Source organism: Crocodylus siamensis, chromosome 8 (genome assembly GCF_052110815.1).
Source record: "Crocodylus siamensis isolate JL-2025a chromosome 8, ASM5211081v1, whole genome shotgun sequence".
NCBI classification, from domain to species: Eukaryota; Metazoa; Chordata; order Crocodylia; family Crocodylidae; genus Crocodylus; species Crocodylus siamensis.
Genome location: NC_143402.1, coordinates 44,822,480 through 44,850,019, shown reverse-complemented (window position 1 = coordinate 44,850,019; position 27,540 = coordinate 44,822,480). Strand labels below are relative to the sequence as shown.

The window sequence follows — 27,540 nt, the reverse complement described above, 5'->3', positions numbered from 1 at the left end:
TGGTATAAACCTAGGTTCAGGGCCCCTGGAATTGGAAAATACCAGGCAAGATTGCAGGGGCAAAGAGCAGTTACAGCTTTCCGGAGTCTGTGTTGGAGAGGAGAGAAGAGGGCAGGGCAGGGCAGTCTGAAAAGTGAGTGATGATGGCCTCTGAGGTCAGAAACAGGGTGTGTGTGAGACTGGCCCATTACTGCAAGACAATAGCAAAGCCCAGTCAACCCCAGAGGTTAGGGTTGCAGGTGAAGTCTGCCAGCCAACTGCTGTGGAAGGAGAAGTAAATGGCACAAGGTGGACATTTTCTGGCATTATGTGTAACCTTGGGGTTGTTTCTGCCAGGAGCTGCCATTGTGCTACTTGTCATAGCCTTTGGGGGTGGGGGTGAGGGGAGACAGTGCCCTAGTGTGAGATCTCACATGGCTTCTTGTTCACTTCCTGGTCTGACTGCTTTTCTGCTTCCATCCAGGCACTGTTTGTGGATAACTGGCGAGTACTTCATGGGCGGGAATCATTCACAGGATACCGCCAGCTCTGTGGGTGCTACTTGTCGAGAGATGATGTGCTAAATACTGCACGGTTCTTGGGAATGAAAGCTTAGCATGGACTGTCTGCAGCTGAGAGGCAGTCAACATTTGACAAGCTGCTATGCCCCAGGATTGTATATCACCAGGATGAAAATGGTCTGGATACCTCAACCCTTCCATCCATTCTAGACAGTCCCTGGTGCCTGAGGGAGCACTCCGAGGTCAGAGGGCACCAAAGCATTGCCTGATTGCATTTTCCCATTGAAAAATCACACTGCTCTTGCTCCCTCCTCCCCCCCGCCCCCTTGCCATCCAAGGACCTTTCAGCACAGTCTGGTTCAGAGTCACAAGAAAGACATTGAGGCAGAGCTGATCAGGATACTGTCAGAAATTCTCCCACTCAAGTGCCTTTTGGATTATAAATGAGGGTATGAAAGCCTCATATTTCCTCTGTTCATCAATTGTTGCTTTTTTCAGCCACTAGCTTAGGTTTTTATTGTACATGGCAGAGTTGATTTTTTTGCCATGTCTTTCTCTGAGCTACATGAGAGCCCCTTCTACAGAGAGGATTTCAGTGATCGTACTTGAAACAGTGTAGAAATCAAGTCACTCCAGCTTGGGATTGGTGATACACTTCAGTAACTTCTCTTCCACTCCTTACAGACACCCCACACCATGTAAACATAGAAATAATAGGGTTGTAGAGACAGCATCATATTTCTCCACTATTTGAGAGTAAGGCGTGCTGACTGAAGGCCCGGCTGGATCAGCCAGTGCAGCTGGGACATCTCCAAACAAGTTTTAGAGGAAGAGTAAGTTAAGGAGAGGGAAAAGTGATCCATGAGGGGAGGGAAGCAAAGCACAGTCCCCCCGGTGTGTAAAGTGAGAGCAGTATTTCCCATGTTTCATAGAGTGGTAAAAGGTTTGTGCCCAGCATTCCTGCATCCTACTCCACCAGCCGCTTGGAGCTTCCCTGTATCTACAGTGCAGGTACAGCTGCTATAGGGTTTTCCTGAAGACTCTGCTTGTGTCCATCTGTCCCACTATTTTGAAGCCTACAAGCTTTATGTAGGAGAACTCTCCATTTGCTACTGGAGAAGGCTTGGATATGTAACCCATGTTTTTATACCTGTAGGTACTTAATGAGAGGTGCTTGTCAAGCCCCCAAAAGAAATGAACAAACAGGGGTGACTGGTTTTGTTTATCTTTACAGTTGCCTCTTAAAATATTTATTAAGCTGTTTCCTCTTAAGAACACCTGACTGAGAACCAAGAAGGGTTTTTAAATTCTCATTCCCTTTTCATTCTTTAGGCAGTGTGACTGTTTTTCTGCTTCACTCTGCTTAGACATAGAAGCTAAGTTTGGTTGCTCCCACATCCTGGTTCTCATGTTCTAGGAAGATGCTGTTGTGTTTGGGTTGCAAAAAGTTTTAAAAGTTAGATTTAAACAGCAAACTAAAAATGTCATATTCTGTGCCTCCCACAGGTCAGTCAGCAACACCAGCAAAAGTCAGCTTTGCCTTCTGGCTTGCAGTGTTTAGTACAATGACATCTCGGGCTTAGACTGCTGCATGGGGGTGTCCAAAAACAGCCCATAGTATTTTAATTGAAATGGGTGGAAAAACCCAATTATATTCAACATCTTAAAATATTTAAAATATTTATAGAGTGGGAAGGGATCTCTGCCTTCTAAAAACTGAGCCTGAAACTTAAATGAAAGACTTGTGGGGAGGAAGTGAAGGTGATTCCAGAATCCCTTTGCTCTGTATGGAGTATTCTGTAGGTTTAATTTAATTCATGTTTAATTGGGACTTTACGTGTGTGACACCCTAGTCTAAGTATCCTAATCTCAGAAGGCAGCACTGTGGGCTATGCAGCCAGTGAAGCTCTGCCCACTGTAACAAAGGAAAATGCAGAGATGGAAACCTCGCAGGACATGCTACTTGCCAGAGATTTGGTGCTTTACATAACTGGAGCTTCCGTAGTGAGGATTTGTATGTTGACAAAAGACTAGTGCAGTTTGTGCCTTTATAATAGGGAATGGCATTGCTGCAGGACTAGTGGAATTCATACGTAACTGCCAGTGAAAAAGAATGGGTTATGGGTCTGCTAAGGAGTGATCTAGTAGAAACTGAACCCTCCTTCCAGAGTAGCTGGAAGTTGCTATCCATTCATTGCCTGTAAAAATAACATGGTGCTGTTTTGCTTTGTCTGGTTGCAGAAAGTGGGGAAAGCCATCCAGGCTAAACTAGGAATGTATTAATGTCTGAAACATTATTTTTCTTGTATGTATTTTTCAACTTTTCAGAATCCATCCTCAGCAGTAAATGTGGAAGGAGAGAACTTTTGCTTTAAGTTTTGTTCTCCATCTTTTCCCAGATGCTGGAGGATTGATTTTTCTCCTAAACAGCTTGCTGGTGTGAGACCTTTGGAGAAGCAGGATTGCTTAGAGTCGCATACTAACCTTCTATACAAATCTATGCATTTATCTTGGTGCCATGTACAGAAGAGCTTGCATTTACTACAGTGTTCTTTGATCAATCTTTGTAATCAAGCTTTTGAGATTTTTTTCTTTAGCTAATAAAAGATTAACTGCTTCCTTTCCCCTCCCACTGTGAAGTGAGATTCGAGTTTTATATAAAGATTGTATCCCTTATTTGTCATTCCAGTGTCAGTACTCTGTACAGGGAGCCCATCCTCTGTCCATGCTGCTTCAGTGTTCTGCTCCAGAAGTGCTTCAACTCAGAAAACAAATTTCTTAGAGGGGCTTTGGGATCATGTTTAATTTCCCCTGTGCCTCAGGCACAGGAAAAGATGCCAGATTGTGATAGTTTTGCATTGTTCCTATTGAAGCTGGTGTAAAGTGCTACACAAGTCTCATGCTGACTTGCAGAAGGCAAGAAGTACAGCTGGCCACTGTGCCATTTTGTCTCTTGCTTTATATGCTACACTGGCTCTGCCCTGCTCAGAGACTGCCCTTAAAAACAAGCTCCACCCACCTGCCCTGCACACTCTGAGAACCATTGGTGATACATAGGGGTGCATGCAGGTGCATGTGCACCCCTGAGATTGGCTGTGCACCCACTGGAAGCTCCAGCCACGAAACCAGAAGTGCTGCTGGAAGTGCGCTTCTGGTTTCACTGCTGGCTTGGTGATCAGCGGCTGAGGGACAACCTCCCCCTCCCCATTGGCAATCTGGTGCCCTGCCCCCAGACTCGGGAGGCACCAGTCGTCCATGCTGAGAGCAGAACTGAGGCAATGAGGGTGCTTCAGGGGCAGCCCTCTACAGGGCTGATAGTTCGATGAACATCTCAGGTGCAGCACTTGCTAGCAAGTCAAACGCAAATGCATTCATTCATGCCCAGATCCACGAAAAAGCACAGGAACGTTAAAGAATGTACACAACTCAAATGAGAGCGCCTTACAGATGTTGAAAGAAACATCTAGAAGATCTGAATCGTGCCTGGCCTGCAGATTTAATCCTTGGCCATTTTGTAGTCATCTTTCTCTTCCTCTGCTGTTCTGGGGTGAGATTTTGGCGCTCCCTCCCTCTGCATATTGCTACATTGAAAGCTATGCCATCTACTCTAGCTCTTTCCAGTCACTCGCTCTGAAACTAATCTTGTCTCTCTCCCTCTAGAACTCTATTGCATGGTCAGTTTTTTAAGTCAAGGTCTGTCAAGCAACTTTGACAAGATTTCTACCCCTAATCTCTATTTTATTGTTTGAGGGTAATGTTATTGCCTTTCTTTCATCTGGCATTCACATAATTGTAAAGGGTTTCAAAGGTAAAAGGTGATTATAGGTAACTCCGGTCCCTCCTTCAAAAACATTCCTCACCTTTGGACAGTGCCCTGTGCTGCAATCAGGTGGATGTGCTGAAACAGTTTGAATGTTTCCAATTACTGGTACAATAAATTTTTGAAAACTATTTCTAGCTCTTGTTCCTCATTTATCTCTTGGATTGGTAATGAGAGAGTTTCTGTTGCAAGTGTCAACTAGTTGTCACAGATCAATATACTTTATTTACCTGAATCCAAGATTACTTTGAATTTATGACGACCTCCCAGTAATTAGATTCTATACATAGAAAATTGTTATATTTTTCCATGTATAGAATAATTATTGGGCGGGGGCGTCATCTTAATTTGATCCTGTACTCCTTGATGCCTGACTCCCCCACCTGTTCCAACCCTTCCTCACTTTGTTTGTCACCGTCTACCCAGGTAGCACCAATTGTGGGTGGGGGTGGCAGGTAACTGGGCTTATCTTTGATCCTGAGCCTGGGTTGAAATGAGCTGGAGTTTCAGCCGCTGCTCCCCCCTACCTTTTACTCAAATCCCCACTTGTTAAACAGGGGAGAAAAACCTTCATCTTGGATTTGTGTCAATACAGAGTTGCATGAATTTTTATCAAGCTGCAAGCGTCATTGTATCCTGTGAAGGCCATTTTGACTATAAAGCTGGTCACAGAAAGTCACAGTTGTCAGCAAAAATATTTCTCAGTGGAAAGCTGGAAGTAGGGGAAGGTACACCTAGATACTCCTTTCAGATTGGAGTAACAAACAAAGAGCAAGCTGCTGGCCAAGGAAGCTACCTCTCTCAGGTGGACTAATAAGAATTAAATCACTTGACAAGGATTGAAATGAATTGGGGAGGGGAAGGTGGGGGGTCATCTGACAGTGAACTGGAAGCTGAAAAAGAGCAAGGTCTTCTTTGAAGGGCATGGTCACCAGATAAAACAAGAAAGTAAGAAAGGGCCATGCAGTAGCAGGGTCCTGCCATCACCTGAGCAGTCGGTGAACAAATCCCAAAGGGCTTCTGGAGTAGAGAGAAAACTGAAGCAGGAAGGTATCATTTTTCCATACATCTATGCATCTTGTGCTGTGTAAGAGCAAAATGTAGCTGGTTTAGAATTCCTTTTGCAAAGTGCATGTTACTGCTTCATCTCTCATGTGGATTGAATAGAAAAGTGTGACCCATAGTACCTACAAGGCAGCAGCTCTAAGCAGTTTGTAGGATATCCTGGTGTTCTGGCACTAATGTGGAGAGAGAAGGGTGCCTGGTACTGGTGTCCCATTCCTTGGAATTGGTACCCAAGAGGCTAGAAAAGAATATGGCTGAAGTCTACTAAGACCCAGCTTTCTTCAGACATATGCTGGATTTCTCTTGTATCTAAGTTATTAGCTGATGATGTCCAACAGGGGAAGCTTGACCATAACTGCATCACTCCTAAAGTGTCACATGCAGCAGCTGTGTACAGGTTTCCCTTGCTTTATGCAGGTTCTCTATGTGCAAATTTACTCTTATGTGATGATCCTTTTTATACCAAAAATTGGTTATATGTGAGGTAAATTCACTCATATGTGATCAGTGAGGTGGAAGCCTGCAGTCAGCTGCTTTGTGCAGTGCATTGTGGGAGTGATGCATACCAAAATATAGTCTCCTGTGTGAATCTGTGCTCTTCACTCGTTGTCTGCGACACGTGTTTCTGTAGTTGCCATCACCATTATGATAGTGCCCTGTGCTTGTGTGTACTATCTGTTGTTGGTGAGTACGAAAATTGTTTTGTAAAAGTGGTAGAAATGGATCTGGGGGTCAGTATAGTTGAGGTCTTGGAACATACCCCTATTTGTGACATTGTAAAGTGGGTTCCCTTTATGCAAATTAGAGTTATGTGCCATTTTCCAGGAATGCATGTACAGCAAAAATCGAGGGAAACCTGTACTCATCAATTGCTTTCATACTGCCATGTAGATAGAATTTATTTTGCTAACAGAAATATAAGCTAAAGCCCAGTGTTACCACCTAGTGCTGAGAGTGCTTTAACTTCTCTGTGGTTAGGAGGTAGGCACAAGACCACAATCTAGGTCTACTCTGGCCTGCCTTTCTGACTCCTCCATCAGTGCTAATGTATGGGTGACCTGATTCTGCCCAGGCACTCTTGCCAGAGAAAGGTTAAGTTAGAAATGTCTGACTGTTCCCCTCCCTGCACCTGGATGTTTTTCAGTATTAGTAATGAGATGGAGCAGCTCTTAAAATGCAATTCAGCTAAAGCATCTCCCCATGTATCTCCTTTGCCTGTGGTGAGGTTATCCCTGGCTAATGAGACGAGTGGTACACTAGGCCTTCAAACATAAAGGACCAAATGTATCTAGGATGGAAACTACCATGATTGACCACAAGATGAACATGAGCCACCAATGTGCTATCGCAGCCGGCAAAGCGAACAAAACTGTGGCTTGCATCTACCAATGCATCTCAAGCAAAACCCAGGATGACATCCTCCCACTGTACTCGGCCTTGGTGAGGCCGCAGCTGGAGTACTGCATCCAGTTCTGGGCTCCACAATTCAGAAAGGATGTGGAGAAGCTTGAGAGAGTCCAGAGGAGAGCCACGCGCATGATCAGAGGGCATGAAAAGAAAGGCTATGATCTATGGGACTCTTCAGCCTGGAGAAGTGTAGGCTCAGGGGTGACTTGGTGGCAGCCTATAAGTACATGAGGGGTGTGCATCAGGATCTGGGGAAATGCCTGTTCACCAGAGCACCCCAGGAGATGACAAGGACCTACAGTCACAAACTCCTACAAGACTGTTTTAGGCTGGACATAAGGAAAAACTGTTTAACTGTCCAAGCCCCCAAGGCCTGGAATAGACTCCCCCCAGAAGCACATATTCTGGACACTTTTTAAAGAAACATTTGGATGCTTATCTTGCTGGGATCCTTTGACTCTAACTGACTTCCTGTACTTTGGGCAGGGGGCTGGACCCGATGATCTTACAAGGTCCCTTCCAGCCTTAATGTCTGAAACCTATGAAATAATGCCATTGCATCAATCAGAGCAATTAAACCTATTTCCACCAGGACTGAGAGGAGCTGAAAGAATTTATATTACATAAGTAGCAGTTTTCTCTCCCAAATGAAGCAGTAGAGACTTCACTAGCTAAGGACATATGTAGATGACACGGGCGTTAATGTAGAATACCTGAAAACTTTAACGCAGCCTTTTTTGGTACGGTGCATTTTTGTTTGCACATGTGGAAGCACCAAAGGTGGGGTTTATGTTAGGAGCCATACTATCCATCTGGCCTGGGGGCTCTCCCCTCAACTCGCCATGACTTGGTGTTACTGAATGAAAGGGAGGGGTTCAGTGGAGATATTCCTGGGGGACCCTGGGGACAGTAGTACTCATTGTCTTGATGTGATGTTCCACAGGGCTCTACCTCCCCTACACCCCATCTGCTCACCAACCGAATGGGTGCCGCCTGTGTAGTTCGGCCGTGACCCATCAACCCCTTTCGCAAGGGGGACCAGCATTGGCGTGGGTTCTGGTGGGCTAGCCCGGTTGTCTCAACAGCTAGCATCTCTACCTCAGACACTGACGGGCTAGGCTTTCATTGGCTGGCATCCTCCTTGCCACCTCTGGGCAGGACGCCTCTAAAGCTCTTTATCAAGTAGACCACTGGAAAGGGCAGAGGTGGACAGGTGGTGGAACTGTCTCCTCTCTCCCAGCCTCCTACAGGGGTTCAACTTCCCCAGCTCAGGATGCCGGCACTGAGTCAGCTGCAGCACTCCTGTCTGCCACAGGAGCCTCACCACACTGGGCGTGCTCCACGCCAGTATGTTCCCTCTCCCCTCCCCAGCCAGGTTCCGGTGGGGCTTTTAAATCTTCCTGCGGTGGCTGCTCCAGCTGCCGTGATTGGCTCCACTGTTCCCCACCCAGGGAACGGCTGATTAAACAGCTAGCGTAATGCCAGCTTGCGTGACCAGAGCTGTGGCTCCTACTCCGGCTCAGGCTGAGCCCTTGGAGGTAAGTTTCCCCAGTGGAGAGGCTGCTTGTGTGGCTTAGGGCCCACAGGGACTTCCCCCTCCCCTTCAGGAGCCTGTGGGGGCATCTTGCCACCATAGCACAACACAGCATTCATGCTTGCACGAATGGTGCTTTCAAGCGAGTTAAGCTTTATGTGTCATACCCCACAGATTTCAGTAGGGGGAGTCAAGTACCAATTTACCCCCTGTAACTTATTTCCTAATGTATTAACAGCAGAAGGCGCATGTAAACCACCCAGGCTCCCCAGTCTCCACCCCCAGACTCTCACTAGGAGTCTCCCCTGGGCACAGTCATGGTCACCCCAAAGTCCTTGTCATTTGCACCTGCCTCTGCTCAGTCGGTCTGGTCTCTCTCCATCAGTACATGATCCCAAAGTCCCCACCCCAATCCCAAAGACAAGCTGCTTGGATCGTCCCCTTCCATTCCTTTCCCTTCCCATTCCAGCATGTTACGAATATATGTGTGTTTTCTTTTATTTACTATAGCTGTTATGATAACTGCTATGATAATCATAAAATATTCAGGATTTAGAGTAGCGGGTGGGTGGGTGTTTGTTACCACCCACATGATTGGTGATTGCTGTTGATGGTGGTGGTGGTGGCAAGTTCTTCTGGTGGGGGTTTTTCCTGGGTTTTTTTGGACTACATTTCCCAGCATTCCCAAGCTCATTCATCTTCATACAGTTTCCAGTGGGGGCTCCCATTGGAACCCTCCCATTCCCTGCTCAAGGAAAACTGTCAATCTGTTTGTCTAGTGCCACATACGGGTTTTGGAGGTGTGTTGTGAAATGTTTTATAAATGTTTTTGGAATGTTTTTGAAAATATGGGTTGCTGTTCAGCTTGGTCCCCCACCCGCCTAGCCCACCAGAAGCTATAATTATCCTTCTCACCCAGTTGGAAGGGTCCTCATTCAGATGTGGGTGATGGTGTGTAATGCCCCCTCCTTGCCCAAACCACTCACAGTCTGGAAGCAGCAAACCCCTAACCCAGTCCTGATTTCTGCCCCTTTCCCCTGACCGTCCTCCCTTCTGCCTTCCTCCCCCCCAACTGCAATACCACACACCCCTCTAGATGCACACAGATTTAAACTGTAAATTAATTTATTTTAACATAACTAAGAGAAAGAACAAAGTGCTTCTAGGTGGTGTTGTCACCAATATCTCCTCCCAGACAATCACACACAGGGGCTGCTTGACCAGCCTCTTCTTGAGGCTATTTCCTCAGTCCCTGTGCTACTGCTGCTGGCCAGACACATCTCTGTTGTCTGGCCATGCCTGTCATGCTTCTTCTTCCCACAACTCCTTGAAAACCTCTTCCCAGCTCTCACAGATATTGTGCAGCACGCAGGCTGCCACTTCAAAAGCCGTGATATTTTCTTGCTCCATCTCAAGCCATCATGTAAGCGCCCTCCGTTGTCCTTTCAGTCGGCCAAATGCACATTCCACGGCCATCCTGCAACTGCTCGGACAGGAGTTAAAAAACAGCTTCTGAGGGTCAGTAACGTTCCCTCCATAAGGTTTCATGAGCCAGGGCTTTAGGGGGTAGGGAGTGTCCACTAATATAACCAGGGGACTGGTGACACTGCAGATCACTGTCTCCTCCATGCTGGGTGCATAGTGTTCTTTCTCCACGAGGCCAGGCAATGGGGATTTCTGAACACATGTGCATCATGCACACTGCCAGCCCACCTGGTATAAATTTTCATGAACAAGCCCCAGTGGTCCACCACAGTTTGCGGGATCCTGGAGGCATATTGTGAAAGCCCTCCCCATCCCTACAGGGCACAGTACTGGGATGTGAGTGCTGTCTAAAGCCCCCATGCATTTCGGGAACCCCTTCTCATTAAAGCCATCTATAACTTGCTGCAGATTTGCCACGAGGATAATTTTGTTTGCAGCAATCTCCTTGAGCAGTTGGCATACCTCAAGAGTTGCCAGCCTGACCGTGCAGGCAGCCACACTGAACTGGTTCACAATGCAGCAGAGGCTGGATGGGCTGGCCAGTTTCATGATGGCCATTCCAACCCTCTTGTCTCATGGGATGGCCCAATGCAAGTTAATGTCCTGCCTTGTGATGTGGGGCCCCAGCATCAAGATGACATGATACAACATCTCCCTTTTCATTTAGCACATCTGCAGCCACTGTTGGTCATTCCAAGTCGTCAGCACGATTTGCTCCCACCAGTCCAAGCTGCTCTCGCAAGCCACACCAAGCGGATTCTCGTCCTCCTCAGGTTTCTCAGAAAAGCCCGGTCCAATTAAACTTCTTCACTTTTCTCTGTATTCCAAGTCCTCTGAGTACTTGTATCACCATCTTATTGCCATTAATGCTGTTAAACCAGGAACACAACTTGCCAGCAAACACTCTAGCAGAGTTCCTATCCTTGTCAAGCTTTGCAGGTAAACATCATTTACAGAAGCAGTAGTGCCTCCTCCTCCTCCTGCTCATCCATATCTTCCATATTCTCCATGTCAAAGGACTCTTCGCTGTGTCGTTCTCCACCATCATGCATTCATCCTCATTCTCCATTTTGTTCCTCTCTGTCAGTAGTGGCTTCTCACCCATCTGCACCAAGTGGGGGCCAGGGACTTTGTGTAGTCTGGAGCTTGATGTAGCTGCTTTTTCAACACTTCACCCTGGCATCCCAGGGCACTGGGGCTTTTGCACATCCTTTTATCCTGAACTTAGCAACCACTGCTGTTCTGATCTAATCAAGCTTGCAAATAAAAAATGTTTTGCCTACTCCTCTCCTGGTAATGTAGGCTACTCAAAACTTTTGCCGCTTCAGGGAAAACAGGCTATGCTTCTGCAATAAAATTATTTTGCACAAGCAGGCAGGTAGGTATCAATTTTTGCAACATTCCAGGCCATTGAGCAGCCATCCCAAAGTACAATTGTCTTATTTACCGCATCACCAGGTCTTTTTGTTGTTAAACTGGATGCTTCGTCAGCTTTAGGTGTTTTGACGCTACCAGATAATGATTTCATAGTCTTTGAAATTTTTCCAGACCCTCATACAAGCACAGCCTGAGTATAAAGGTGCCTCCCCAAAATTTGCCAGCCCCCTTTCACAACTGCTTGTGCTGTTGACCACAAACTGCTTTGCCAAGTCTCAGAAAGCCAAAGCCATTAGTATGGAGCCAACAGCCCAGGAGGCTGATACCTCCAACACCCATGGACCCAGCTGGACCCATTAAGAACCAAAGGATTTAATCAACATTTGATTGGAGTAAAGGATCATAGACAGGTTGGAAAGTAGGAGGAATAAGCCTTTTATGTCAAGATCACAAAACATGCAAGGGCACAATCGTGACTGGATCCAGATCCAATGCAAGATCAAGTCCCTGAGATCAGCATTTTACCAAGCCAAAGATGTAAACTCTCATTCTGGGGCAGGTCACACAATTGCTCCCTGCTATGAAAAGCTGTCCATCATTCTCTCCAAGGATGTGGGCAACAACCTGGGTATGGAGACTTTCAGCACCAGGGCTGGGCAGAAGGAGAAAGAGGCAGCAGCAGCTGCTCCTGAGGATGAAAAGATGAGCATGTCTCAACCGTATGCAGACCTCACCCTGCTCCCTGCTGACCACGAGTGGCAGGAAGAACCATCAGTCACCATACACTTAATGCCACTTAGCCCTGTTCTACAGACTAGCACAGATAATAAAGCAGAGGAAGTGGAGGGTTAGGAAGAAACCCATGCAGCCAATACATCATTTTCTGTTACTGAAACCCAAGAACATGCTGGACCTGATACATCTCTTGTAATGTGCCTCTTGCCACTGCCTGGCAACTCCTGGGTTCATGCCGGTTGGGTTTGGGAGGCTGGGGCAGGAGGGGGAGAAATTCATATATTGCTGTAGGTGGGTCACCATGTTCTTTTGGTGGTGGTGAATGATGGGTCTGATAGCTTGTAATGTAACAGATGCCAAACTAATTATTTGTTTTAATTAATTTTTTACAGCTAGCATGGGCAGTGGCAGCCACGGACCTGTTTATGAAGTGGGTACTTGTAAGTTTTGGGCAGTGCAAATGGTGCCCCACTGTTGCGGGGTCTGTTTCCGTGCCTGCCAGCATTTTGTGCACTGCGTGGTGGGGATGTGGGGGGTGTACTTCTCTCATCTTGGGGGGAAGGCAACCATTGCTTTTTTCTTTATCAGCCACTGTGACCAATGGCTGCCCAGAACGGTGTCCCACTCGCACTACAGCAGAGCGCTGCAGAGGTTTTCACAGCAATCAGAGAAAGTCCCGCAAAATCTCGCTTGAGGTTTTGGTGGAGTCTTCAGTAGCCAGAGTGGCATGCACAGATGCCTGTCAGGACAAACTCCTCGAGTCACTGCATAAGGATGATGCCATCCTCAAGCAAGCGTGAATCAATGCAGAATTTCAATAACTTGGTCGATGAGTCTTATGTTAAATTACAGCAGTCACAGGACACTTTCAATGATGCCTTTCAGAGTGTGCAGAAGTACCTCTTAAATGGGTACCACACCTGAAAGGGAGAAGTCGGTCCTCTCATCTTGTTTCTGTCACAGGAGGGCCGTATGACTGCCAAGAGAGCACCACTGCATTTCAGGGAGACAGGCAATTTAGGGTCATGGCAGGGTAAAGGCAAAGAAGCACTAGTAACTATAATGCTGTGTTGCAAACAATAAAACCTCATGGTTTACTGGCTTCCTGTGTCTGCCACCTGCCGCCATCAGTATGCCACTGCCTTGAACCCTGATAGGGTCATCTCTAGGTGGGGGTGGGAATGCATTGCTTAGTTCAAATTTATTGTAAACAGGGGCAGTGGAATTTTATGGGCATGAAGGAAGGTACGGGAGGTGGACAAGAGGCACCAATACTAATTCTGATGCTCTTTCTAGCCTCCCTCCCTCCAGTTTTCAGATCCTCTTCCACTGCTAGGCGCAGGCTGATCGATCCCTGTTGATGAGACAAGAAACAGAAAGAGAAAGGAAGAAAGAGAAGATAATAAAGAAGATGACAACACTTCCTTCAGGATTCTCTCAACAACTGAACTATTATACATTATTATTATAGCTGACTTTCATCCGATAGACTTCTATTATTAGTACTACCTGGTATTATATTATGAGTCAATAATGCTAGTCATTCCAATAGTAATATATTAATAAGAGTTTGTCGTAATAGTAATATTAATGATGATTTATTAATGGTCAATAATAATTGCAATGGTTTATTTCAAAGCAGGTAAATCTGCCTTATCAGCCTGCCCACATCGCACATATCCTGGGCCAATATATGATATTGACTTATGTTATATAGACTTATAATTATAGTTTGATTCCTTATGATGAGAAAGCAAACAGTGAGCATAAGGCAGGTGATTATGCACGCTCCCTGCCTCTTTCTCCATGTGGTGGAGGTGGGGAAGAAATGTCCACCTCCTGGTTTCAAGCTCCTCCCTAGGTTCCTCTATTCCCATGGAGAAGAGATATATATACCCTTCTGCTTTACATACTGTCCTTACTGAACTTGTGGCCAGCAACTAGGAGGAAAAAGTAATACAAGTACTGCTGAGGCTTCTCTTCTGTGTACTACTTGAATTGTGGAGGCTTTCTTCACAGGCTTTGGCCCGAGCATCAGCTCGAGTATGGTAAGAGGTGCACAAGTTTTGCAGATCCATTTCATATTATTCTAGCCCTCCTCCTGGTTGTTGGCTCTGTTTGCTGAAGAGTGTATTATGGAATTGTAATTAGAGGATTTTTGCTCACTATAAATGCAGAGGCTTTCTTCCTGGTTGTTGGCCAAGACCTCCAGCAAATTACATGCTAGGGTCCAGGTAGTAGGCCTAAGCTTGCGGGCCCTCCGTGCACTTGAACACCTCTGCCTTACACCTCTCCGTTACAACCTTGTAACTTTGAAATCATTGCTGGCCACAAAGGAAGCTGTGCTCCTGAGCTATGACCACAGCAGTGGCAGAAGCTGAGCCTTCTTCACTGGCTTTGGACCGAGCATCAGTTCAACTTGCACATGTTCTGCAGGCCCATTTCATATAGTCTTCTCGCCCTCCTCCTGGTTACTGGCCATGTTGCAGCAAATTCAGACTGGAGTACATGTCTTCTGACTGGGGGAAAGTTTCTTGCTGGGGAAAACCCTCCCTGCCTGCTTCATCAGCATGAGCTGGACAAGTCCTGCATGCACATTTCATTCATTGCTGTAGCTGTGCTCAGGAGCTATGGGCACTGCAGTGGCAGAGGGCTCAGGGCACAGGTGGGGCCTACCACAAAGGAAATTCAGGCTTGAGTTTCTTTTCTGAATTGCAGAGGCTTTCTTCTTGGTTCCTGGCCAAGACCTCTGGGGTCCAGGTAGTAGGCTCTTCACCTCTCTTGCCCACCTCTGCCGTACACCTCTCTGTTGCACCCTTGTAACTTTTGAATGGTTGCTGGCCACAAAGCAGGCTGTGCTTGGGAGTTATGACTACTGCAGTGGCAGAAGCCGAGGCTTGAGTTTCTTTCTGAATTGCAGCGGCTTTCTTCTTGGTTGCTGGCCAAGACCTCTGGGGTCTGGGTAGTAGGCCCAGGCCTGTGGGCTCTTCACCCCACTCACCCATCTCTGCCTTACACCTCTCCTTTGCACCCTAGTCACCTTCAAATCATTGGTGACCACAAAGCAAGCTAAGCTTTCTTCACTGGCTTTGGCTCGAGCATCAGCTCAATTTGCACAAGTTCTGCAGGCCCATTTCATAGTCTTCTCACCCTCCTCCTGGTTATTGGCCATATCCCAGCAAATTCGGACTGGGGTCTTCTGACACTCACCCACCACTCTGTCTCCTTGAATTTCTTCTCTGACTTGCAGAAGGGAGGAAGATTTTAAATAAATAAGGATAACAGAAAGTAGTTTAAATAACAGAACACAGTTTAAATAAATAAAGATAACAGAAAGTAGAAAGTCCCCCCTCCCCTCCACCTGAGGGGGAGGCCTCCTTCCCTCCCTCCCAAAGCTTTGTGGCCAGCAAAGATTCCAAAATTACAGTGTAATGGAGATTATCATGGCCCCACTCAGCCAGCCAGCTGAGTCGGGCTATACATCTCCACCTTTGTAGGTGTGTTTGCTTAGTCTTCTTTCTTGCAAGAAATGCTGGCTAGACACTAGCACTGGCCAAACATTCAACCTCCCTCCATTCAATAACAGTCCACCCTGCAACTTTCCAGTAATGCCATGACTCCATAAAAATCACACAGTCATCATCTCTCTGAAAAGCACCCCACCCACCCCCACTGGACATGCATATCATATAGACCAAAAATAAAACACTGCTGGAACACAGCCAGTAACCAGAAAAGGCCAGTAACCAGGCTGGCTGCTAGGCATGTGTGAAGTGGCTAGTATTCGCTTCAGATTTGGCCAATTCAGGGGGACAGTGATTCGATTCGGTGATTTGAATTGCTGTTCCAAATTGATTCAGCAGAATCTGCTTTGGAATCTGCGGCGGAATCAGTCTGGCCCATCGTCCCTGCTCTCCCAGCCCAGCAACGGCCGTCCCAGCTCCCAGCACTTGTTTAAAAAAAAGCCCCAACTCAGCAGGTGCTGCCAGGCGAAGGGTGATCCCATGCGGCATGGGGCACTGGGGGACAGGGGGGGAGCTCTGCCACAAGCCTCCCAGCCCCCCCATCCCAACCCCCACGGCTGCCCCGCCTGTCATGGCTCTGGCCCTCTAAGAAAAAACAAAACAAAACCCCCTGGACTTACCGTTTCTGCCCGGGGGGGTGATTCCCACTGCCCCGCAGGGGGATCAGGGGGCTCATGCAGAGATCTCCATGAAGTGTGGAGCAGTGGAGGGCAGCAGGGATCACCCTCCAGTCCAGCAGCACCCGGTGAGCACTGGGGCTTTTTTTTTTTTTTTTTTTTTTAATGTCAGGAGCTGGGGCGAGCAGGGCACCCGTGGGGGGGTGACTGGGGGAGCAGGCAGGGGATGAGACCTGGCAGGTCCCCTCCCCTAGCCCCCATTCCTCTGCCCCTAGTACTTAGCAGCTTGGAGTCAGCTGCAGCTCCCTGCTGCAGCCACTGGGGACTGCCTGAATCATTGAAGCTCTCCAAATCTGTTCCAAAGATTTGGAGAGCTTTGAATTGATTCGGGCCTTTTAAATTGGTCCCCCGATTCAATTCAGATTTGGAGATTCAGCCACTGAAAATCGGGCCAAATCTCCTCCGTATTGAAATCACCACCTGAAGCTTTGCACAGCCCTACTGGCTGCCTGCCTGCCTCCCTCCCTCTTGCCTTCCCACTATACAGTCCTCTATCCATCCATACCATAACAAGGGATTACTCAAGGAACCTTTTAAGCATATTGTGATTTGGTGTTTTATCCTATTGTATTGCATTTGCTGGCAGTGGCTGTACTGTAAAGAACTATATTCACCAATTGACTACCAAAGCCATTGTTGAGTGAAACAAAAATGTCTATACTGTTTTAGCTTTATTATGATTTCTCAGTTGAATTGATTGCAGTTCAATTTTTATTGTGAAAAAATAAAGATGAGGAACAAAAAATTCTGCTTGATTTCAGGGCATGGACCTGGGAGTGGTTTGCAGCCGGCCAGGGGTGGGAATGCAGTAGCTTCCCAGGCTAGACACAAAGCTGATCAGGGCCTGTATTTCAGCTTGATTGGTCTCCCCTCCAGGCACCTCAGTAATATGTCTGGAGACAGCTGTCTCTCTATAGGGAGCAGAGTGCTTTTTGAAACCCTGGCCTTGGCTCCCTGCTTAGCTGAGACTCATCTGATGAGGACATGCCAATACCTAGTGTAGGAGAAGGAGGTATTACACATCTCTTGAATTTGGATGAAAAGAAGTTCTCCCACAATGATGCTTTCTTTGAATACACCTGATTCTGCAGAGGCCTAGAGGTAGCTGAAGAGATTACCCTGGGCTGGCTTGGGAGTGCTGCTCCTCATTTCCCTCTTACCTTCTCCCTGTCCTTTGAGAAGGGCTGAGATATGGCAAGGGAGGAAAAAGCAATCCTGAACAAAATCTGATGAGCTCTCTCCAAAGGGGGAAGCATGTTGCAGGCAGCTGGAGATGGGGAAGGGAAGGCAGGGTCTGCAAACCCAGCTCCAAAGGTGCTACACGCAGGATTTTGTAAAGAAAACATTGTAGTGCAAAGGAAGCATTGAAAGGAAAATCATTTTTGCATTACACCTCCCATAACAGTACATCCTGCAAAGAAAAAACTCAGAAAATGCATTATAATGCATTAAAGACTTACTAATGCATTAAAAACTTGATAACTGCTAAAGGCCCTGGGAGGTCCATGCATAGAACTTTGCAGATTTCCTGCCCGGGGGGGGGGGGGGGGGTGTTAGTCTTTTATTCTTACAAGAAATGCTGGCTGCACCCTAGCTAGCACTTAACAAGCATTTTAACCTCCCTTGGATAACAGTGCACCCTGCAACTCTTTGCAACTCTTTCCAGTCAGGCCATGACTCCCCCCCCAACCCCCCCAGCACAGTAACCCCATGCTGAGGGGGGCATGGTCTCCAAAAACCAACCCAGCCATCCACCCATCCCAAAGAAAACATGACACATATATAGAGCAAAAATATAACACTTTATTAAAAACACTGGTTTAACAATATAAAATGTATATAATTATATACAAAGTGTAAAAAACCGATGGCCTCAGCTGCATCACAGTCCAAAGGCTGAGGAATTGGCTTTGAGGCTGGACTCAGAGTGGTGGTCAATAGAAGTGAATCATCATGGCTCTCCATGGCCAGTCCAAAGCTCCGTCCTTGGACCTACTCTTTTTAACGTCTTTATCAACAACATGGATACTGGTGTCAGAAGTGAACTGGCCAAGCTTGCTGACGACACCAAACTTTGGGGTAGAGCATCCACATCTAAGGATAGGCTGATGATCCAAGCTGACTTGGATAGGTTGAAAAAGTGGGCAGATACAAACCTGATGACATTCAATAATGACAAATGTAAGGTACTGCACCTTGGGGGAAAACCCTGCAGCACGCTTATAGGCTCAGCCGTGCTACATTCACTGCCACCAAGGCCAAAAGAGACTTGAGGGTCATGATTGACCAGAAGATGAACATGAGCCACCAATGCCATGTTGCAGCTGGTAAAGAAAACCACACTCTGGCTTGCATCCATAGATACTCTCAAGTACATCTCAGGATGTCATCCTCCTGCTGTACTCAGCTTTGGTGAGGCTGCAGCTGGAGTCCTGCATCCAGTTCTGGGCTCCACAATTCAGGAAGGATGTGGAGAAGCTTGAGAGAGTCCAAGTAGAGCCATGCACGTGATCAGAGGGCAGGATAACAGGCCTTATGAAGAGAGGCTGAGAGCCATGGGACTCTTCAGCCTGGAAAAGTGCAGGCTCAGGGGTGACCTGGTGGCTGCCTATAAGTACATCAGGGGTGTGAATCAGGATCTGGGGGAACATCTTTTCACCAGAGCACCCCAAGGGATGACAAGGACCAATGGTCACAAACTCCTCCAGAACCATTTTAGGCTGGACATAAGGAAAAACTTCTTTACCGTCTGAGCCCCCAAGGCTTGGAATAGACTCCCTCCAGAGGTGGTGCAAGCACCTACTCTAAACATCTTTAAGAAGTGTTTTGACGCTTATCTTGTGGGGATCCTATGACCCCAGCTGACTTCCTGCCCTTGGGGCAGGGAGCTGGACTTGATTATCTCCCAAGGTCCCTTCCAGCCCTAATGTCTATGAAATCTAGGGAAAAAAAACTGCAAACCTGAAGATATTTCACTCTCCTCTTCACTATCTTCATTCATTACTGAGCTGGCTGCCACCCCTGTTAAGTTCTGCCCGCAGAAGTTTTCTGCAAGGAGGGGTGGAGGAAGAAGAGGAAGAGGAGGGGGGTTTGGCGCACAGTCAAAAAGCCAGACTTTTGTGCTCTTCCCCTCCTCCCCCCACACGCACACAAGGTCGGTGGGACATATTACCTAATTATCACCCAGGACGCAACATATCCTGAGCATCGGGCCTGGCAGGCAGCATCCTGCCCCTGTACTTTTTTTTTTGGTCATGGTTCTGAAATGGAATGTGATTAAGTTCAGAAGGTTGCAATACTGAAGGAAGTCTTGTAACCACTCGCTCCAAAGTTTTAAATTACTTGCAAAAAACTTACCATTATGGTGATGCTGCGGCTGTCATCAGGCGCTATGTCCACTGCACTGGCAGCACATGACTGGGGGTGCAGGAGGCACAGACGAAGGGCACATGGGGGGGTGGGAGGACAAGAGGGTACATGAGCAGGGGAGAAGTACATACACTGTAGGTGGTGGGGTGGAATAATTAAGAGGGGGTAGAAAATTAAGGGATCATTGGCCTTCCCCATTTTAAAATAATAATTGGTCTGAGTAGACCCGTCCTGTCCTGAACAGCATGCTGTGAGGGAGGAGAGTGATGAGGAGTGAGGCGGGTAAAAAAGAACACGCAGCAGCACCTACCGGCTAAAGGCCAGAACACAGAACCCCTTCATGGCCAAGGGGATTAAATAGAAGTCTTTAGAGTCTCTGGCTGTTTGGATGAACGAATCCACAGTTGGAGCAGCTCCGCAAATTAACACATCTCTGAATAGCATGAGTTTAAGGCGCTAAATGGACTTCAGAGTGGTGGGAAATCCCAGGTCATGCAAACACAAATGCAGTTGCATTGACATAAACAGGAAATTTTTTTTTTCCCCCCATCTACACATGTCCTAAGACTATTTCTACAGTAAATATAGCAGGTAGTATAACTAGTATTACAGAAGGATTGTTCATTTGAGTTCTGGATGCACACATTGAAACCAAGCTACACAGAATATGGAATCCAAACTACTTGAGGCAAATAAATCGGCTACTAACCTTTAAGGGTTTTTCATTTTAATCAGAGATGTGCACATCTACACAAGATGCTTAATGCACAGAAGCCTAACAGCACTGTGCAGTAGTGTGTTACAGCATGGACTGTGCAAATATACCACTGCACAGTATTATTAAGCTACTGCACAATAGCCTCACAAAAGGTGTTTGCCTGTGCTACTGCGCAGTAACTCTAGTTACTATGCATTTATTTAGTATTCCATTAAGCAAGTACAAAATTAAATGTGCAGTAAGTACTGTGCATTAATGAACATGTAAATGGGCCCAATATCACATACAGTATGCATTTCCCAGGCTTTTAAGGCTGAGTCAGATGTCCTGTATAACAAAGGACAAAATACATCAAGGTCAGAACCGCTTTGTCTTAAAACCACAGCCAGACTTGATGTCAAGGCTTTGGGTGATGGGAAATCAATCTCTTTCCTAGGAAAGTTGTTCCAGAGATTCATTACTCTCCCTGTTAAAATTATGTGGCTTCTTTCTAGTCTAAATTGATCTTGTGCAGCTTTCTGCTAAGTTAAAGACTGGGCTGCTTCCAAGAATCTGTTCTCTATAAAGCTGTGCACACAGGACTTGACCAAATAGATTGCTCTGAAATCTCTGTTTGAAAAATCGGGAGGGTTGGGGAGAAGGGCAGAAATTAAGTTCTATAATTCTTTACCAAAGGATTGCAAGCCAAAGTAAAATCATGGTTTGTTCTCTGCCCCATGATTCTGCCTTGCAGACACTAGATGGCATTTGAGCAACAAAGTCAGAAGGCAGGGTAGAAACTCACTTATAGACTGACTAATATTTGTAGAGCGAGCACAAGCTCCCCTGAACCCGTATTTGCTTCATCAGCTGTGATGCAACAAAATCAGAAGAGCAAAAAAGAATTCTTGCCTTAAATTTATTCCATTAGTAAATGTGGAAGTTTGACTTCCCTGGCCTTGGAGGCATGGGGTTTTGTCAAAGCCCAGCTGTTCCACCGGGCTTGGCAGCAGTCACAGCTTTAGGGTACAGCAGCTGCAGGGCCTCAGGTAGAAGGGACTGTAGTCCACCCAGTCTTCTCTCCTTGCTGCTATAGATTTAAATGGCCTCCAGAGAAGGACAAAGGATTACAGTTCAAACAGGATGGCACGCAAGAAGGACAAGGGCTCCTGAGGCTTCATAGATAGTGGGGACAGGCAGAACCAGGGTATCCCAGGCTCAGCAGGGAGGCCTTGTAAGGTGTGTGTGGGAGGATTTCAGGAGGAGGTAGCCAGTGAAAAGAGGAGCATCTTAAGAGATGCTTTCCACCACAGCCTCACACAAGTTCATTCTCCAGGTCAGAGGATACTGAGTGCCTTACTACTAGTCCCTGGTTGAACTGTGAGGGGAACTTTGAACTTTAGCCTCGGCTAAAGCCCCCCCAGACCCAGGAGGCACCAGCCGCCGAGCCAGGGGGTGCAGGGAGGCCCCCCCCCCACTGCGCACTTCCCGGCAGACCCGGAAGTGGACTGGAAGCGCATCTGGTCCACTTCCAGGTCTGCTGCTGAACGTGCTGGGAAGCCCCACATGCTTCTGTGGGATACTTCATCCACCCCAGCACTGCAGCATTCATGAGCTGCCTGCAACCTTGAGGTATGTAGAAAAAACATTTAAAAGCTGTATCTATGTCCGAATCACCAAATCTTTCTGAACAGATTCAGAGGGTGATTTGATTCAGAGAGATTAAAGGTTCTCCTGATTTGATTCGGGTTGGGAGATTCAGCCACCAAATCAGGCCAAATCTCCACCAAACAGAATCAGCAAGCGAAGCTTCATACAGTCCTACTGTTCATGGCTTTGGTTTTTTAGTTTCTGCTTGTGATGCAGTAATGACAGACAGCAGGTCTGAGGACTGCCTGCCCCTGCTTACAAGGAGGTGTGGTGTTGCTGGCCTTGCAATCCAGGTCACTGCAGTCAGCTGCAAAGGGGGCAGGTTTTCCACAGCACCTAACCACAGCAGGACAAACACCTCCTTAACAGGTGCAATTTTTTTTTTTTTTTTCCCCCTCAAAGGCACCTAAAGGCCAGACCCTTGATCCACTTCTTGTGCCTTAGCAGTGGGTATGTACTACATTCAAGATTGCCAAAGAGTACAGTCCACACTACAGGGCCCAACTAAAGTGTTCTGCTGACAAAAATAAACTAGTTCCCCAGAGCCCACATCAGAACTTTTGGCAGGACAGCTATAGTGGCTCAGATAGAGGGGAGCAACTTTTCTGGCAAATACGCCACAAGTTAGCCCTGCACCAAGTGCCCCTTTCTCATCTGCTCTTCTGCTCCCTGCCCGATTTGCCGCTCTGACAGTGTGCAGCCTGCTCCCTGCCCGATTTGCCATGTGCCACACATAGAGGCTGCCTGGGTCATTTAGGACACAGGCCACACACAGATTGGCCACTCCTGAGCTAGGACATAAAGTCTTTTCCCACCCCAAGATGATGTCACTCCTTCAGCATAGCAATGCAATGCAGACAATAGCAGTGGCGATGCATAGGGGGTACATGGGGGTGCACATGCACCCCCCAAGAGCACTGGTGCACCCCCTGACAGCCAGCACTCCCCAGTTAGGCAATGGACCGGGGGGGGAGGCAGGAGGGAGCACTGGTGCTCCCCCTGTGAGCATTGGCCAAGGAGTGGGAGCACCAGGAGAAGTGCCACTGGCACTTCCAGGAACGCCACTAACACTTGTGGGTCAGTGCAATTGGTCATGGTCACAGACTGGCCGCTGGGGGGTGGGGCACATGCCCCCCCCCCCCCCACAACCCCTGACTCAGGAGCCACCAGTCATCCATTGTCAATAGATTTCATAGACATTAGGGCTGGAAGGGACCTCAGGAGATCATCAAGTCCAGCCCCCTGCCCAAAGGGGTTGGTTGGTTCTGCTGGAGTACACACCTGACGACCACCTCCACAAGCACCTGCATGCACCACCCATTCTAGAGGTGCCAGGGCAGGCTTATACAAAGGTAAGTGTTAAGGAGACAGTGTTCTGGATTCCACCAGCTCTCAGACAACTGGCTGCTGCTCCGTTTTATGTGCATGGATTCTCCAAACACCATTCTCTTCACCAGCAGGCCTCAGTTTTTCCCCATCCTGTCACCCAGAAAGAAAGTCTCCATTTCTTATAATCAGACCATGAGGGTAGATACTGTATCACTCATTTGGACAAGACACCTGCTTGGCAGCCCACATTCGAAGAAAGATGGGCAAATCAAGACCTTAACTCTTAACAGTTCTGACACACCAAACAAAACCCAGCTATATTCTTGGCTGCTCTAACCACTGCAGCTCTCTAAAGTCCTCACACTACCAGGGAAAAGGCCTCACCTTGGTCTCAACACCTGTGCACCAATGAATGGGAAAAGGACCCTTGTGTCCTACACCAGACAGACCTGTCTTCTCAACATTGATGACACCCAGCTCTAAACATAATTAAAGTCATTTGTTAAGAAACATTCCCATTTGCCCCCAATCCTTTCCAGTTGTCCCAAGATCTGTTGCCACTAACCCATGAAGCCAGCAGGATAGATGATTAGATATCAGATATCATGAGGTTCACTATTAAAAAATCTCCAGCATTGGCAACACTGATAATCCTTACGATGAGCCAGGTGTCAGTGAGCTGCTTTGAGAGTGACAGCTGGAAAGCACATGCTACAGAAAAGAGAATCATTACAATGTCCTTATTTACATCTGCTTGTGTCAGTAATTAATTAAAAACCCATGTAAATTGGCATTTGATTTGGATTTCAGTCTCCCCACGCCCCATCCCTGCAGCATTCAGCATGGGACAGGGATTGTCACAGCCTCATGCTCTAGGGCAGGGGTAGGCAACGTTTTTTGGCCGGAGTGCCAAAAAACAATGATGTCTACCTTGGAAGGTGCCAGAGTGCTGACATGCCGGACCCCAGAGCAGCTGTTTGCAGCCTCCCAGCTGCAGCCAGCCCACAGAGCCCAGTCTGCTTGCAGCAGGGCTTGCAGCCTCCCAGGTGCCTGCTGGGAGCAGCCTGGGCTCTGTGGGCTGGCAGCAGCTGCTTAGAGCCCAGGCTGGCGGTAGTGTGCCAAGCAAAATGGCCTTGTATGCCATGCTCAGCACATGTGCTGGGGGTTGCTGACCCCTGCTCTAGGGCAAAGAAAGGCACCCATTTTTTCTATTCTCATCCATGGCTTCCCAGTTCTTGCTGTGCAAGTGAGGGCCACAGTCTCAGAGACTCCACATTGCCCAAGACAGAAACAGCCTTGCCACCCTCCTCTATCCTTCCAGAGCTCCCTTCTGGTGACACCACCCCTTGGTCATGTGCTGTATCCTTCTGCAGCCCTCAGGAATCTCCTACTGGGCATGTCATGCACCAGCCCTCACTCCTGGACATACTGAGGGTGAAGGACTTGGTCCTTGTCTCTGCCTCCCTACTGAACTAGCATGGGATGGGGGCTCTTGACTCCCCAAACATCACCTGGATTTCATCAGCCAGCAGTGCTGTCACCTGGGATCTGGAGACGCTGAGCTTCATTGATATTCTAGTGAGGTCTGACCCTGCAAAGGACCTATAAAAGTAGCACCCAGCTCCCCAGGTGAGGGGAGAGTCCTGCATGCCCACTCCTCCACCACATGCACACACTGACAGACACACACTCATGGGCTTATCCTAATTGGATTTTCCTCTGGTCAGAGCCCAGCAGAGCCAGCACAGCCCCAGGGAAAGGATGCACCAGCAAAACACACAAATGGTAAGAGAGGAAAAGGTAGGAGGAGGGGATGAAAGAGGGGAAGAGGGCCAGGTGTCCCTGGATCTCCTTCCTGGTCTAGTAACAGGTTATGAGCCCCATTACACTGAACTGTGCCTGCCCTCAGAGACTGAAGTGCAGGCCTTGGGGGCACAGGTCCCACTCCTGGTTGGGCAGCAGGGAGGAGCCTTTTCTCATGTATATGATAACCAGGGGTGCCTGAGACGCTCTAAAAGAGGGGGGCGGGGGCGGGGATCATCAGACAGGGCAGCACACCGCACACACCTAGGTTCTAGGCACACCAGCTTGGGGCACATCATGGCTGCTTGCAGATGTAGAAAATAAAAAACAATGCTTTACTTTAAACTCAGTGCACTCCCACTGAGCCCAGTGCATGCCCAGAAGAGACATCACGTTAGCTGGACCCAGTTTTCCCAGTGCCTGTATAGATTGGGCACTTTAGTAGGACTTTTCTAGTGCTTTGATCTAGTAGCTGATTGAATCAGCTTTAGATAAAAGTGACAAAAAGCCCTGCTGAAGCACCTAATCTATGTAGATGCTGCAGAGCTGGATCAAAGTAACACTGCTGGGGGAGGACTGTCAGGCAGGGGCTCTCCTTGCACCCTCCCCCCCCCCCCCCCCCGAGTCAGTACGCATCTCGTTTAAACTAAGGAAGTGATACTCCTGCTGTACTCAGCCCTGGTGAGACCACAGTTGGAGTACTGAGTCCATTTCTGGATGCCGCATTTCAATAAAGACGTGGAAAAACTTGAGAGAGTCCAAAAAAAGAGCCATCCATATGATCAGTGACTTGCAAGGCAAGCCATACAAGGAAAGGCTGAGGGACCTGGGCCTCTTTAGCCTAAAGAAGAGAAGGTTGAGAGGAAACTTGATAGCAGCTTACCACTATATCAGAGGACTGCATCACATGCTTGGTGAACAACTGTTCACTAGGGCACCCCTTGGGAAGACGAGAACCAGTTGATACAAACTCCTGGAAGGCCACTTCAGGCTTAATAGCAAAAACACCCCCCCACACACACACACACACTCCTTCACAGTCAGGGTGTCCAGACAGTGGAATAAACTCCCTCCAGAGGTGGTGCATTCACCTACCCTGGAGGTTTTCAAGAGGAGACTGGACAGTCACCTCACTGGGGTCACTTAACCCCAGTTGTCTTCCTGCCTAGAACAGGGGTGGCTGGACCCAATGATCTGCAAGGTCCCTTCCAGCTCCTAACAATCTATGAATAATTTTTGTTTGGTTTTACCTTTCAAGTTGGTGTCACTGTAATAAATAACCATGCACTAATAAAACCAAGACAGGATCTGTACCCAGTGTGGCTGTGGGAGCATGGTGACATTGGTTACCTCAGCTAGCCTTGCTCACCTCTTTTCCCAGACTTGATTGAATTGGGGGACCACTTCCCCTCTAACACTGGGTTCAGGTAAAAATCAGATTCAGATCTGGCTTTCCTGGGTGGGCACCAAAGGGTTAATTTTCCCATTGGTTAGAGTACATATTGCCTCAAGGAGTAACATTTGACCAATCTTGTGTGCATTAATAGTGAGCACAGAAACGGGTTAGTTTGATGTTCTGTGCATTTCAATAACTAACCATTATCACCAGCCCACAGCCCAGTCCTGCCAGCACGAAGGAAGTCCATTCCCATGAGAAGGAAAGGTACCAGAAGGGCTGGGAAGCCCTTTAGGCTGAACAGTGAAATCATGGTCCTCCTAAGAAAGACGAAAGAGGCATATAAACGATGGAAGTTTGTGATAGGCCCCAACAAGGACTATACAACGACAGCCCGGACTTGCAGGGAGCAAATTAAAAAGGCTAAGATAGCAACTGAATTAAATTAGCAACAGGAATTAAGGACAACAAGAAGTCCTTCTTTAGGTACATAAGGAACAGGAGGACAACAAATAGAAGTGTGGGGCCATTTCTCAACAACTCAGGACATCTGGTTACTGGTACTCCAGAAAAATTGAACTCCTGAATGACTACTTTGCTTCGGTATTTTACCGGATTAAGGGGAAAATCATGCCAGATAGGGTACAGAATGAGAAGGGCAGGAATGACTGCTTTCTTACTATTGCCACAGAACTGGTATGTGACCAATTAAAAGAATTAGACATATGCAAGTCAGCAGGACCAGATGAACTCCATCCAAGAGTGCTGAAGGAGCTGGCTGAAGTCATAGCAGAACCACTGGCAAAACTCTTCCAAAACTTGTGGCACTCCAGGGAGGTCCCTGAGGATTGGAAGGGGGCCAATGTTGTACCCATCTTCAAGAAAGAGAGGAGGGAGGACCCAAGTAACTATAGGCCAATTAGCCTAACTTCTATCCCAGGGAAAATCCTGGAAAAAATTCATCAAGGAGTCTATGTGCAATAGGCTCGCAGAAAGTAGGATTCTGAAAGACAGCCAGCTTGGCTTCATCACGGACAGGTCTTGTCTTACCAAACTCATCCCCTTTTACGATCAAGTAACCCACCACCTGGATAAGAAAGAAGAGGTTGACATTGTATACCTTGACTTCCTAAAAGCTTTTGATCTGGAATTCCACAATGTTCTCATAAGCA

General features: G+C 47.5%; 1 protein-coding gene across 5 annotated transcripts in view; it reads left to right on the top strand.

Annotated features, from left to right (window-relative positions):
* The window catches only part of TMLHE (trimethyllysine hydroxylase, epsilon), a 31,905-nt gene extending 28,783 nt beyond the window's left edge, over positions 1-3,122 (top strand). For all 5 annotated transcript variants that reach the window (XM_090059337.1, XM_090059335.1, XM_090059336.1 and 2 more), the window contains exon 8: positions 464-3,122. In XM_090059337.1, coding sequence (XP_089915463.1) covers positions 464-595 — 132 coding nt within the window. In that variant the 3' untranslated portion in view covers positions 596-3,122. The remainder of the gene's footprint in view (positions 1-463) is intronic.
* Positions 3,123-27,540: the final 24,418 nt, after the last annotated feature.